Below are 15965 nucleotides of genomic sequence, written 5' to 3'. Positions count from 1 at the left end.
AATCTGATACACGTCTCTACAATATATATTTTTAACACCTTTTGTGTGCAGCTCGGCTTTTGTGCCTTGTGAAAGGAGTCACGCGCTTTGTGTCGCTTATTATTATTTTTGTAATTTGCACAAGAAAAAAAAAACACAACGCCGAAAAGCTGAAGAAAAAAAAAATAACCTGAGTGAAGAGGCAAATATTTATTGCTGTCGAAGCAACGTCGAGACGCGACGCGAGGCATCGCTGCAAACAAGTTATTCGACTGAAGCTGGGAGCTGAAGTCTCTCCTCTCCAAAAACAAAAAAAAGCAACAAAAATAACAACAACTGAATTGGACTGGGTCTTGGGTCTGCCAACGACTCCTGCTGTGTGATGTAAGCTCTAGCAAAGGTCTCGCCGCTGTTGGGCAATGCATACTTCAATCTACTATGCTTCGTTATTTTTTTTTTTTCCTACTTTTTTTTTCGGTTCAGTTCAGTTAATAGCGTCTGCGGGGCTTGCTGGTGGGCGTAGCATGAATTTGAATTCAGATTGTGAATAACATCTAAATCTTTTTGATGGGCATCCCCAAGGTGCAGACAAGCCGGACCGACAGTGGGGACAATGGGAAAGCTAGAGAGTTGAGCTTGTGTGATGTGTGGTAAAGTGAAGAGTTGTTGAAAGTACGCCCATAGTCATTGTTAATATGCATCTCAAACATTTCGCTTAGTATGCGAACGCTAATTCGTTGGGCCAATAAGGGGCGGCAGGTGTCTCATCAATTGCAGAGATGCCATCGCAATTGTCAACTTAGAAACGCCATAAAACCCCAAAATGATGTGGTTGCTTATGTTGCTGCTAATTAAAATCAGCCAAAATCATTTAGAGTTGTGTTGACGTGTTTTTGTGGTTTACAAAATGTGCGTTACAGACACCGGACGTCACTTCATCGATTACAGCATCAAATCTGATCTGAGTCTGGAAGCCCTTCACACCTGCTTCGTTTACTTTTGCCATCAAAATTATCATAAAGAATCAGCTCATCTAATTGAATCAACAAACAAGTATGAATTCGCACTTAGAAATCAACTTGGAAGCCACTCAATTAATTCAAATTGCATATTTAAATAAGCTTAGATAAGCACAGAGAATGTCTTATAAATATAGAAAACAAAATAAATGTTATGCATAATAAAAAAGTTGCAAAAATAGCATTGACATAGTTTGATTTTAAATAAGGAAATTTAAGCAGAAAATGAATAATTGTTTAGCCGACGAAAAGTACCATTTAAAACGTTGAAATTAAAAGAATTTTATGTGCGCTGTTGAAATCTCATTAAAATGTTTCTTCAATTCCATTTTCTAACAACGAAAAGAGGTGCAACAATGCACACCTTTCAAATCAATTAGTATTTTTCATTTTGCTTAATACCATTAAATGCGAGGGTGTGAATCTGCTTAGTATGATGAAAATTACTTAAATTGACAGAGTTATTTAGAAACATATTCTTTTAGGTCTTTTGAGAGCAACCAACGAATTAGTTGTATTGTATTAGAGATAGAAATAGATAATTTATCAATTCACAAGTATTTTAGCTTCAAGTCTGAAGATATTAATGGCTCTGGCTCATCTGGATGATGTATTCGTTATTTCAACAAAATAATAATAATAATAGTTTTATCGTCAGGATAAATATATGTCAAAACTCGGATTGAGGTCATCTCTATTGATAGTAATAATTGTATATATATAACAAACACGAATATATCTACACATATTTGTTATTACATTTCATATACAACCTAATATGAACTGAATGCTATTTTGGCGATATTTCTGCAAGCCCAATAAAGTTGTTATTGATATACAATCGCATACATTTTGATAACAAAAATTAAGTATTTTGTGTTAATGCAGGTCAACGTATTTACGATGCGTTGTTTGATTTGCATAATGGCAGCGCATTATGTTCACATTATGTTTTGCATCATTTGCAATAGTGGAAATCGGTAATCCACAATCCACACACAAACACAAACACAACCGTAGTCGAAATCAGAAATCTGCAACAACAAATGCACAACACAAAAGCCTTAACTTTCCAATCGAAGCGCAGGCAAATAAACAAACTGTTTAAAACGACACACAAAATGCCACAAGTTGTACAATAAAGAGTCGAAGAGTCAGGCGCCTGCCTCTTGACTTGGCTCGGCTCGACTCGGCTTGGCTTTAGCTTCATGGCTAATGGACGCCCCTCACATGACCTTGCCGGGGCTTTAATTTGTCACCTCAGCTGACCAAAAAACAAAACAAACTACAAAAAAAAAATAGCGAGGAAAAAAAAAGATTTCAAATTACATTTAAATGAGCATTTCTGCCACTCGCTTAATTACAAAGACGTACATAGTTACAACCACGTACCAACAACGAAATGCATAAACATTTATTAAAATATTAAAAAAAAAAAACACGAAATATTTAACAAAATGAGTAGGAAAAAAAGACTGAAATAAATATCAACCATGAGCTGTGGCATCGCATCACGTGCTCTCAACGATCGTCGTCTTCATTTGACTTTTGACGGTCTTTTTTCTCTGTTTTTTGGCCAACTCGCGACATTAGCGGCAGCAGGAACCCAAGCACAGATTTGGTAGTAGAAAAAAAGCGACAGTCTTAAGAAGAAATACACAAAAGTTGTTGGTTTGGTTTGTCATTTGTTTTTTGTTATTGGCTTTGCGGTATTTTGTTTTTTTGTTGTTGTCTTTTCGATTTTCGATTTTATTGTACTCATGTGACTTGTTTTAATTTCAAATTCATCGACGTAAATAATTCGACTGCAATACGAAATGCCATAAGTTAATATTTTTGGCGTACTTGCTAATTTTCAATACGGATGTGTGAAGGCGTCTCTCACCTCTCGGTCAGCAGCAGCAGCAACGTCGCGTCAGCTTTTACAGATGTCAATTTGTCTGATCTTTCGCACTCCAAAAAATCCTTCAAACATCTTTTATTGCATTCGCTTTTACGGTGAGTGCTAAAATAGTTTGTCATATCCACATTGGCATCAGCCGCGGCTAACAACAGCTTCGTCATAGCTTTTATGTAAATTTTTGGCTAGAATCATAAAGCCGGTTTCCACTTATAGTTGGCATGGCGCCTCTGATTATATAATTTGAACTTGATGGCGGTTCTTTTTTATTTTTCGTTTATTTGATGATATTTTTTTGGATTTTGGATTTTGTGTCCAATTCTTCGTAACTGTGAAGTGGCCCATAAAGTATTCTATTTCGATTTCGCGTGCCAGGCACTAATTCCATCACTCATCTCACATTCCGAGTGTGATGATGAGTGGTGTCCGTCTTCTTTAAAGGGGGCCCCAAGTTCGTAGTACTCGATCGCACTGATATGTGTGCTTAGGTATAGGTCCGGTTTCGGTTTCTTAATTACGTAAAGAAATTCAAATCTTATTTTAATGATATTTAACGCAAAAATGCACGACATTTACCTTATAAAATAACAGGTGATTAAGTACCGTTAACCTAACACAAAAATTCAAAAAAATGCAAATAACAAAAAGAAGAAGAAGAGGAAAAAACACATACAAAGTTGCCTCCGAAAAGTCAGTCAAGTGTTGTTCATTTTGTTGTATGTAGGGCTTACCACTTTACATCTATTTGCATTGGCGGCGGCAGCCAAGAGACATCATAGAGGTCAATTAATATATGTATCATTAAAATTTCAATTTATTATCGAACAACATAAGAGGCATCAAATTAAAACAATAACAATAACAAAAGATGCGCCAAATATGCGTACAGTCTCTTTTTTTTTCTTCACCACTTGGCTCAACCGGTACGAACGGGTACAGGGCATCAGACATATGACTGACTGACTGATCGTAACAGCAGCCAACAGCAACAACAACAACAACAACAACAACAACAACAGCAACCACAGCCACCGCAGCAGCAACAGCAACAGCGTTGGTTATTAACAATGGAGACGCACTTGAACCTTCACAAGGTGACCGCACAGTGAAAGTATGCGATGCATGTGACATAAACCAGGCGACAATGCGAATTTTGTGAATGGTCCAAATGAGGAATAAATGGCAGAGCAGCAGCTCAAGACATTTAGAGAAAAACAGAGATGATGTTGGCAGACGGAAGCGAAACTTGTAGAATCAGTTATATCACATGACTAGATCAGTACTATGTCTAAACAATAAATTATAATATGTCTGAGAGCATGGCGAATAATCTGAATACAAATAGCTATTGAAATGATTGATAGATTGTCGAATGGAGCTCGGATGAAGCAGAGAAAGTCTCGTACCAATCGAAAGACTGATACACAACGGTCAGAGAGTGAGCTTGCAAGATCTTTAAAGACAATATGACAATTAACCCCAAAAAAAACTTTCCACTTCATGCACTTTCAAGGACACAATTCAGAGCAAATTTTGAAGTAACTTCAAGTGAAAACCAAACAAAATTTGTTGCGGTATTGAGGACAACTTAAATAATATAATATTAGGCTCACCGTGACTTTCTATTCCCAATTTTCAACAGTAGTTTTTAAATATCTGCATCGACAATCAGCCCTTTAGCCAGTTGGCTAACACGCCTCTCGATTGTCGGCCACTTTTGTTCTGCCATTGATAGACAGCATACGTAGTGTCTATAGATTTTCAATATGCTAAGCGACAATTCGCTACACAGACTTTGGCCAACAAAAGAACGTGCATTGTGTGGGCGTTTTATGATCTTTGAATTGTGTCTGCCAGTTCGTGATTGTTGCCAGCCAACAGCCAACAGGCAAAACACTCAGCACAAAATATGCCATGTGATTTTAATATTTATTTGTATTTTTTCACTTTTCAAGTTTTTCTATTTGCCTATTTCGATTTAATTAATTGGGACATAAATTATTCATGGAAAATAAATATATACTAGATAAAACTGGGCAACAACAGCCAAATGGCAGCCGCCTTCACGTGTTGAGGTAGCTACAAATGCTTTAAAATAGAGAAGACACTCTATCGACAGAGGAACTATTCTGTAATTCTAATGTTATAAGTTCATCGTTATTGGCAAGCAATAGTTTTTTAGTTTATAGTATAACTGGGAATAATAAGAAATGCAGTTCATGTGAATTTTAAACAGTAGAACTTATGTGAACTTTAAAATTCAATATAACGTGACCGTTAAGTGAAATTTTATTGATGGTCTAAGGCATGAAAGTATTAAATTAAATCACCCTAAAATATGCAATACATTCTTATTTATTTTCCATTGCATTATCAAACAATTTTGAATGCAGCCCAAAAGTAGGCAATGAATATTGTGTTAGACGGCAGCTGTGCTAAATTTGATCTAAATTGTCTGATAATGTAAGTTATAAAATAAAGCATGGAGATGAAAATATGCATAGAGAAGCACGGATTACCTTGAACCTTAAAATAACATTTCAAATGTAAAATTTACTAGATTTAAATTTAGTACCATATCTTAAAAATATTACCATCCCACATTAAAACGCATTTCTTACTTTTCTAAAATTATATCACCTTATATTTGTTGCGAATACAACATACTAATAACTAAGACAACATTATAATTTGGAAGACTATTTACAATTGCTTCTTAGCTCTTTGGGCCTGGGCAGTGGCTGCATTTGCTGTCCACATTTTATGAACCTTCCGCAACATGCGCCAGGGCAGATAAACCGTCAAAAGCAAGACCAACAATGCGCAGCCCAAGACGTCGAGTAGCAAATACTGATAAAGTGGCATAAAGGCTCCCTGTGATTTCAGATGTTTCGCTCCGCGATGTCTGATGATATATTCGATCCAGAAACTGGCCTCATCCAACGGATGTATCGCATTGTCACGGAAACGCTGAGAAACCTCCAGAGCGCTGCGTTTGTATTGCGGCTCATAGATGAGAGTCTCGATGTTCTGCACCATTTCGTCCACAGTAAACTTGGAGAAGACCAAGGAACGAGCGTAACCCTCACGCACTGACTTAATGGTATTCCTATGCTGATCTCCGTACAGCGGAATACACAACATTGGCACACCCCAGTAGATGCCTTCCTGTGTGCCAAAGATGCCGCCGTGCGTAATGAAGAGTTTGACATTCGGATGTGCCAGGATGTCATTCTGTGGCATCCACTTGCTTATCATAACATTCGAGGGCAATTGACCAATCGAAGCATTTTCGTATTTCCACAATACCTTCTGCTTCAGTTTGCCAAAAGCCTGCAGTATCTGAGCCGTCTTCTCGGGCGGCATATCCGTGCTTTTCATGTACGAACCCAAGCTGAAGTATACCACGCCATGTGTGGCATTATCCAGAAAGTTTTGCATGTCCGTTGGCAACTTTTTGGCTGGCTGAATATGCGCTCCGCCCACATTGATAAGACCTGGCATGCTGGGACGCGGCAAGTCCACGCTGCGATGACTGTTGATCAGCATCAGCGAAATGTTGCGCTCCAAGTCATGCACATGCGGCAACACTCCGTTCATGACTTCTCCAAAATATTTCTCGGCCAGCTGCTGCATCTTGGGTAGATAATACCAACGCCTCATGATGGCATCGTATAGCGATAGATATGTGTTGTAAACACGCTGCGAGAATGTCATCTTATCCGTGTGTGACAGCAACAAGTGAGGTATGAATGACCAAGGTGTCACCAAGCCCATGGCATGATCCATGTTATCCGCATAGCCCATGGTGCCAATGGTCGCCACAGGACACGAAAATTTCTTGCCAAACATGAGGAACGCCTCATGGAAGAACTGCTCCAAAATAACCAGATCAAATTGCTCGTCCTTGCTGTCGATGAGACGTTTCAGCTGCGCATCCTGCAGCGCATGTTCTGTCGTCATCAGCCCAATTTGCCACCACATTTGCAAATTCTGAAAGTCGCTGGCAAACTGCATGTTGAAGATGTTCTTCTTGGGAACTAAAGGAGCATCCATCGATAGATTAGTTTAAGCAACAAAAATGATTTTGTTTAAAGCATTTACTCACAGTGCTTGGGTATATCAAATGACGGACTAATTATGATTTCAGTTAGATTCTCGTGTGGCGTTTTAGTAGGATGATTGTTGACACTGGTCACATGATGTCCACGCTTTAGCAGATCGCGCTGAAAGTGCTCCAGCCACATCCAGTGACTTGGAGCTGGAAATGGACCCATAAACAGTATGCGAGCCGCATTGCAGCTGAGTCCACACATCGTCAGCAAACAGATCCCTATTAAAGATCTCAACTGCAGCTGCATCTACAATTAGCATTTTAATATGTCAGTCAACATTACTTTGTCAGATTATCATACAGTTTAGACAGATTCGCAATAGCTTTAACATCGTTATCTTTATTTGCATAAACGAGTTAAATTGCCAAATGGAATTAAAGCTGTTTGATCTTTAAGCAGACGTAGAATTATCAACACGATAGAATATACTTCCTTATTATTCGTTGTCTTTTTACGGATTGCATGTCTTGGGATTAACTTTACGAGTTACACTGATTTTGTTTACAGCTTTGCTGTGGGCAGTAAAACAATATCAGGAAGCACTTAACGCATTGATGGATAGATCTCGATGAGGACGACTAGTTAAATAATTATCTGTCTAGCATTTAAAAATAAGGTTGTCTATAGTCAAGTCGATTGATGAGTCTTTAGAAAACTCAATGCAAACAAGGTGTCAAAAGCTTCGTTGGTCTCGTTTCTACAATTGTTATCAGCACAATTATTTATTTTGCCAACAAAGACGATACGACAATTCAATGTATATTATAAATGTGTTATCAACACATAGTCTGGGTCAAACTTAACATAAATTCGCATGAAAATATCATTAATCTGTCACCGAAATAATCGATTGAATGTCAACAATAAATAGCTAATAAATATTTGATAATAAACAATCGATGAAAATAACAATTGAAAGGGTATTTAAAGTCCAACATACAAATTATAGATTTGAATACTTTGATCTGCATTTCTTGATCTGAATGTTTGATTGAAATGCAACAGGTAAATAAAATTTCATCATTAATAAATTAATAAATTATTCACTTCATTTATGAATTGCGCATAAAAAGTAGATTGGACTGCATTCTTTTAACCACTTATATGGTTCGCCTTTAATTGGGCGTGTGTTTCACCTAATTAATACATAGAGAGAATTGTTTAACTAATTTGATTCTGCAACAACTCGCAGCAAGTAATATATGTCATTTGGATTGTCTACACAATTTTCAAATTCTTTAAAGCTGCAACTTTGACTTTTATCACCGTATTGTCACACACGTATAATTATTTAATTTACAATTCACTGTTTATTTAGCTGTCGTTCTATATAACAAAAAAAAAAAAGCGCAAATTAAATGAACGCTATTCGGCATTGAATGTCACATATAGTACATAAGTAATATGTGTGCGATTATATATATTTATTTCGATTGCAGTACACTTTTCCTATTAAATTTCGTGTTTATTTTCCTTCCCGTTTTACTGTTATATTAAATAGCTGCATTTTAGTTTGAGTTGATTGTGGAGTTGCTTCAATGCACCTGCTCTATACTGAGTTCTAAGTGCCAAGGTTCTCATCTAACGATTCTAACGAGACTGCAACTATAAACATAATTGCCTGTAATATAATATTTTTGCGTCTAATTGGCAAATTAGTGATGATTTGCTTGTGGACGGACTTTAACAAATGTTTAGTGGTTGAGGTGAACAAAGCCACATTTAAATTTATGGGAATTTGTTTACTTTTATGTGCGAATTTATTCTTGCCAAGTATACAAATAAAAATTTTTATATATTGTAAAGTGCACTTCATTTTATATTTATATTTTTTTTCTATATTTATTATAGCAATTATTTTTAAGAATCTATTCAATTTCGGTTAAAGTTTCTCAACAATTAAATTGGGTTTTAAGAGTATTTCTACTTTGTTGATTTAAAATTCTATTTGCGTCTGCTTAACTTATTTGATCAAATATATTTTCTATATATTTGCAGCAACGATTTATATTCCATTTCCAACACTTCCTTATTTTTTTGCATTTACTTTGTTTCCTTTCAGATTTTGCTGGTAATTTAAACTGTGTTGCGTGTTGATTATGTAGATATAATTGAGTTGTTTTTTTTTTTTGTGCACAAATGCACAAGTTATTCACTTTGCGAAACACGTCCGCTGTGCAACGAGTTTCAGTTATCACTGAGTGATCCAAACACAACGCGAACACCTTAACTTTCTTGCTTAATCACAGACCGACTGAGATTGAGACTGAGACGCCAGCAGCTGCATTGGCAACGAAGTCAACTGCGACTGCGACGGCGACGGCGACTGCAACGATTTGAGTAAGCTACAATCAAAGACAATTTAGGCGCAAAGTCAAAAGCAAATACAAATAGAATGATTAACTACATACAGACGTGAGCATATATATTTGCTTTTGTTTGTGTTTTCGTCAACCGGCAAGAATTTCAATTCAGCCCTGGCATTGAGACGTGCAAAAACAATGCAAAATTGTCGCGAATATATTAGAATGTTATGCAAGATACCCTATAAAACCAGACAACCTTTCAAAATAGAGCAGCTATTCAACATTTCTAATAATATCCTTTGTATATGTAGTCTGAATTTCTTTTAATCTTTATTGTAGGGTATCTTTCAGTTCAGCACTTTCAATTATCAACCATTTTTTTGTATTATTGCTGTGGCTATCGACTGCTTGTCGGATTCGTAATTATATGTGCGATTCAGAAGTGTGTTTTTGTTTTGTGTGTTCACTTGATTGCCACACACCCGAGAAATCATTGGGGAGATGTTGCCAAAATAATTGCAGTAGAACAGATCTCAATTGATCAATACGATTTGAATTGAATCGATTCGATTCATACGTGTCTCACATGTGACTGATGCACGTGATAGATGGCAATTAGATCTAGATTCTAGTGTCGATCAACAAGTTCAACAACCAATTCACAGATCCGTTAACTGCATTAAAAAGTAAAAGCAATCATTTTGACAAAGATGCATAAATAATTAATTTTGTTTTGCCAACCAGTTTGTGTTGTCGTTCTCATGTCATTGAACCTATCAACAAACCCGAATCAACTTGATCCGCTCCTTAATTTATTTGGCAAATTGGCGAATTTCTGGAATACTTTGCTTAAGTCGCGTGCATCGGCTTAGAATATACTCTTTGTTCAATAAATTATTTGTTTATATTTGTAAATTTGTCATCATTATTCTATATTAATTTTTGTTAAGCATTTATAGAGTGTTCTAAACTCTTAAGGCTATTATTACCAAATCTTTATGAATTCAAAATAAAAACCTTGCTAATAAAACCGGTCTGTAAATAAATCAAATCTTTCTTTCTTAAAAAAAAGCAACCAAAATGACGAATTAGGGATTAAATCAATGACAAGGCTTTGCTTATAAATAAATTTAAAAACAATACTTTTATGTAAGACGGCAATTAGTGTCCGAATAATAGAGACGCATTTAAATTTATCGGACTTGGGATTTCCTAATAGAAAACCCTCAAGCATTTCCTTTTCACGAGAAATCGATAATAAATCCGTTTGATTCAAACAATTGAATAAATCTAACGTTCGTTGAGAAAATCGTGCACCAGCAATGAACGTCAATTAAATTATATATATATTCTTTTAATAGAATCCGAATAATTTCGTATACTTTTTTTTTATCAGTTTTAATGCGCAATTTTAACTACGTCTGCAGTCTGCTGATAAGAAAGAAAGTCTTCAAAGCTTATGAGCTTATCAACTGAGGCTAATGGCACCAAGACAAAAGACTTAGACATAATCAAAATGTTGTGAATTTAATTGCGAGCAAACACAGACGACGACTGCCCGAAAAATATGATTAAATGTGCCACAAATTAATAAAAATGTAAAGGAAATGTCAGACAAAACCCGAAAAGAAACCGAAACATTTCAATGACAATTGGCACGCTTCACTGAAGCGAGCCACAAGGAAACATCAGCAGCAACTCAGGGAGACGTCGGAGTGGCGGCAGGGCGTGGGCGATGATGAACTGCCCAACCCAGGCCAAGCAAGTCAGTCACTCACTCACTCACTCCCGACCAGAGTAGCTTCGTCTTTGGCTGGCCAAGAAACGGCACTTTTGATGCATGCGGCGAGTTCATTCACAAGCAGCAAAGGCACAAAATGTGGCTACGGTGCAATGAAATTGAATTGCGTGTAGCGAAATGTGTCGAACGAGTCGCAAAGACAGAGAGGGAAAGAGAGTTCGAGTATGACTGCCGCACGCAGAGGCAACGCGTCAAACGGTGGCATAAAGATACTTTGTAGCCAAGATAAATTAGCCTACAGATGCCAGCGAGCATCAAGTCCAGCTCGCAACAAATTCTAAAAGATTTAATCAGCAAATAAATTAAGTTTCCAAAGAAAAAAAGGAGACGTTATCTATGCCAGCAGTTGATCAGTAAGTGAAACTGGATTCAGAAAATCTCTTCGAGAAATGTGCTGTCATTTCGTGCTTCAAATTATTATCATCTCAAGGAATTTGTCAGTAACTTCCTTTAACAATTTATTCCTTTGAGAAACACAAGTTCGTTTAGATACTTAAAAAAGAAATGTCAATGCTTATATTGACCTAAATGCCACATTTCAAAGCTTAGTTCCGTTTCAGAGCTCAACAAAGTGACAAATTTATTGGCAACATTTCGAAGCCATAATTTCAATCGCCTCAGAGTTAAATTTGTCAGTAATTTCCTTTAACAATTTCTTCCTTTTAAGAACACAAATTATAAAGAAATATTATAAAATGCAATGCAATAATTCTAATGTCATCCATTTAGTTCGATTTTTACGCAGTAAATTTGTCAATAACTTCCTCTCAAAATTGCCGACACACTCATCAAATATTAATAATATCATTGAAAACATTTTAAAGCAATCCATGAACAGAATGTTCAATCTTTTACGAGGTGCAAACTATAAATTGCCCAAAAGCAGATGACATCAATTGATGCTTGATTTGTGCCCACGCACTGTGATCATCATTTGGCTTGACATCCCGTTGAGCCCAACCCAAATCTAAAGCCAAATGATGGCCACCCGAACAAAAGCAAACAATTTGTTAGTTTGCGCCAATTTAATGTTTACTTTGCACTTCAAGCCCATCGACCAATTTGGGCAAATCAAATACAGATACCTAAAACGAAAACGTTTGTGCGTTGGGCGATCTATTAGAACTGGGAAAACCTTTGTCTGAGATACTCTGTGTCGACCGTATGCCATTTGTATAGCTGCACTTATTTGTTCGCTTCTATCTATCAATTAAAGCAGCTCGCGTTTTCCCAGGCGCGTTTTAGATAAAGCGGGGAGAACACCACGCACTAGCACACACACACACATAAACGTAGAAGCATACACACACATGCACCCACCCTAAGAGAACACAAGCCCAAGTCCAAATGATGACACTGCTGAATTCAACGGAATCTATTTGTTCCATGGCGTTTCAAGCGGCAATTAAAAATTTCACCAAAATCGAACGGTTGCGCATGATTAGTGCACGAATTTGAAAAGCGAATTTTTTCAAGAAATACCCTGTAGAAATTGACAAAGGTACATTAATGAATAATTCAGTATATGAAAACTTAATAAATCTTCAGTACTCAGTCATTAAAATACTCTTGTTTTATTGCAGATAGACATTCATAAGAATTTAATAGTAAAATCAGAAAAAAAGAAAAAGCAGATCACTATCAATAAGTTCTCTAGTTAAATACATTATATACTTAATGGATAAATTCAGTACATGAATGCATAAATTCAGATATGTCTTTGTAATTCGTATTCGTAAGAATTTAATAGTAAAAGCAGAAAAAATAAAAAAAAAATAAGATCAGTATCATAAAGCTCTAGGATAATCTCTAGTTAATATAATGTATTTAACTTAATGGATAAATTCAGTGTATGAAAACTTAATAAATCTTCAGTACTCTATTGAAATACTCTTGTTTTATTGCATATCAACAGACTCCAATGTCTTTGTAATTCGTACAAAGATCTCTATCAAAAAATTCTAGGATAATCTCTAGTTAATATAATGTATTTAACATACGAAAAGTTAATAAATCTTCAGTACTATATTGAAATTCTTATGTTTTTTTGTAGATCAACAGACGCCAATGTCTTTCTAATATAATATGAGGGAAGATGACAGATTGAAAAAAATTAGTTTTGCAATTGTATTTATTATATTACATTTATCTAATAAAATGTAATCATAAAGTTGAAGTATTTCTCCAATAAACAGACACTTCAAACCTATCAGAGGGTATTTGCCCGTCGACCAACATTAACTACTGCAGCAGGAATGTCGATCGACGCCCGCATTGGCGGATCGGAGCACTGAGCATTGAGTCAGCGGGTGGTCGACGCTGCTAGACAGAATATGAGAGAGAGGCTGAACGAGACTTGCAACATGACTGTTGATAGTTCTGTAATGGGTTATTAGAGTTGCAAACGGGGCGGGAAGCGGGGGGTTTGTTTTGGCAGCCGTGTCAGCAAATATGACGAGCAGCCAGGCAGGCTGTCAATGTGTCAATATTAATTTAATATGTCAAAAATAAAATGATGCTCGGCAGGCAATTTAAAATACGAGTTCTAATGGGACACATGAGACGCGTACCGCACAAATAAAGTTGTAAAGCAGGATGGGAAAAAAAAACTCAAGTGGTGCTGCAAGGATGTGAATAGGATGCCACAAATTGTGGCGGATAAGATACTGCTGCTACACAACATATTAAGCATGACAATGACCTCGACTTCTATGCAGTTGCAGTTAAGCCTATAACAATTTGTTAATGAGCAAATTACATGGTATTTGCGCATAAATTTCTAATTCGAATTCCTCGTAAATTACACGCAATACACGCCCTAAAATTGTGATTCTTGTCGAACACGCAGGAGAAAACGCCCCCATCCCAAGACAACAACGGAAAACTGTTGATGCGTAAAAGGATGCACCCCAGAATATTGAATGGAATAGTTTGAAGGTAAGTGCAAGTACTTATCATTTCCTTTCGAGATATGAGAGAGTCTTGCTAGGGTTGTCAGCTCTCATCGAATATGCATTTGTTGCATTATAAACAGACAAATTTATGGACATATTTCAATGTCATGGCATAGATAACAGCACACGGCGAGGCAGAGCTCGACAACTCTGCAGGCAACTTCAATTCGTATCGCACGTGTGCATTCGCTTGTTTAGTTTTCCCCTGACTTTAAATTATACTATATGCTTGTGGCTTTATCGCCGATTTGTTATCGAATACTGCGTGTTGCATGCAGCAACAGCAACAGCAGCAGCAGCAGGCGAAGTAAAAGGAGGCAACGTTGTCTCCCTCGAGCAAGCAATTAGGAAAAGTGCAGTTTTATGTGTTTATTTTATATGCTGCATACGAGTTTTGAGTTTGAGTTTGAGTATGTTATGTGTGCCACAGGCAAGCGGCAAGAGGCAAGAGGCAAGAGGCACACAGCTGTGTGGCCTAACCTATATACATATGAATATGGTATTTGGATATGCTATATGCATAGTATTCAAGTGGTCGCCCTCTGGGGGCAGCTCGGGCCTCTCCTTCTGACGAACTGCAACTCAAATTGTGCGTGTCGGAAAGTCGTTGCTGCCACGTTATCACACCCGTAACCTCTAAGGGTTGCACAGCTGAGCCTTCGAAATGTGTGTGGGGGCGTGTAACCGACACCAATGACAACAAACAGACAAACAGTTAAGGGGAGAGAGTTGAAGCTTCTTCGACTGCCTTTTCTAGGTGTATTTCAGATTTTGCTGCATTTAATTTATTAATGAGCTGAGCGCGAATGCCTTTTTGGCCACTGATTTATGGGGCATGTGCTGTCAGTGGCATTTGTGTCTGTGATGCATGTCGTGAGCAGCGGCAGAGGCAGAGGCAGCGACAGACAGCAGTGGGTAAGGCTGTCTTCTTTCTTAGTGTCAAAGGGTTCATTAGCACGCCAAAAGGATATTCACACGATGCGCGTCTCCGTGTGACTTATGTAACTTAATAGGCTGCCACAACAGCAGAAAAAAAAAAGAAATAGCCACTAGATTTTTATCACTAAACATGCCCACACCACCAAAACACACACACACACATCGCGTCTCTCTCTTTCTCTGGCAAAGGAGTTGACGACTGCGACGTTGCAAAGGCAAACAACATGTGGCAATGGCCCAGCCAAATTGTATCCACATGTGTGTGCGACGCGTCGCACTCGCCCCACAATGCTGAGCATCATCATTATCATCAACAGATGCAGCAAACGGGGCAACAACGACAACAACAACAGCAACGACTGCAACGACGACAGTCGGCGGTGTCAGCAGCAGGGGCAACAACTGAGGCAGACACCGCTAAACAAATTGAAAAATTTCAAGTCCTCAGCCTCTTGGCGCTCGCAATTGCTCAATCGCCGCATTTTCGCGTGCGCTCTCCGCTCAAAAGGGAAGGAAGGAAGGGATGGGCAGCACCAACAGCAACAGTAACGACAACAACAACAACAACAGTTGACGATCATAATGAAGTTGCTGATGACGACAATGTTGCACACACAGCTAAAGTACAGAGGCTCAACGAAAATCAGCCCTCATTGCTGCTAGAGATGCGCAAGAAGCTCAACAGAACGGGGTGAATATTCCAATAGATACTCATTTATTTAATTAGAAATATTAATCATTCTGTAGGAATTGAAATAATTAGAGAATGATTTTGTATTGTTCGTTTCATGGGTTTGAACACTATAGAACATTGGGTAAATTAGCAAAAAGTCTAAAAGGAATTTCTATACTCGTATATAAAAGATCATAATTAATAAACCGCATAAACGGAAACAAAATCTTAATCACTTACAGATAAATTGTAGTTCTAAAAAAATCAAGAAGCTACTAA

At 37.3% G+C, this 15965-nt stretch overlaps 1 protein-coding gene across 1 annotated transcript; it reads right to left on the bottom strand.

Annotated features, from left to right (window-relative positions):
• Positions 1 to 5511: 5511 nt before the first annotated feature.
• Positions 5512 to 9257, bottom strand: LOC117565196 (UDP-glucosyltransferase 2). The gene is made up of 3 exons (XM_034244200.2): positions 9061 to 9257; positions 7007 to 7259; positions 5512 to 6938 (listed from the first exon to the last, which is right to left on the bottom strand). Exons 2-3 carry the CDS (start codon positions 7257 to 7259, stop codon positions 5602 to 5604), a joined length of 1590 nt encoding a protein of 529 aa, XP_034100091.1. The 5' UTR covers positions 9061 to 9257; the 3' UTR covers positions 5512 to 5601.
• Between the last annotated feature and the right edge of the window lie 6708 nt (positions 9258 to 15965).

This window comes from Drosophila albomicans, chromosome 2L (genome assembly GCF_009650485.2).
Source record: "Drosophila albomicans strain 15112-1751.03 chromosome 2L, ASM965048v2, whole genome shotgun sequence".
NCBI lineage: Eukaryota > Metazoa > Arthropoda > Insecta > Diptera > Drosophilidae > Drosophila > Drosophila albomicans.
Note: the sequence above shows the minus strand (reverse complement) of the source record. Positions and strands in the feature narration are given on the sequence as shown.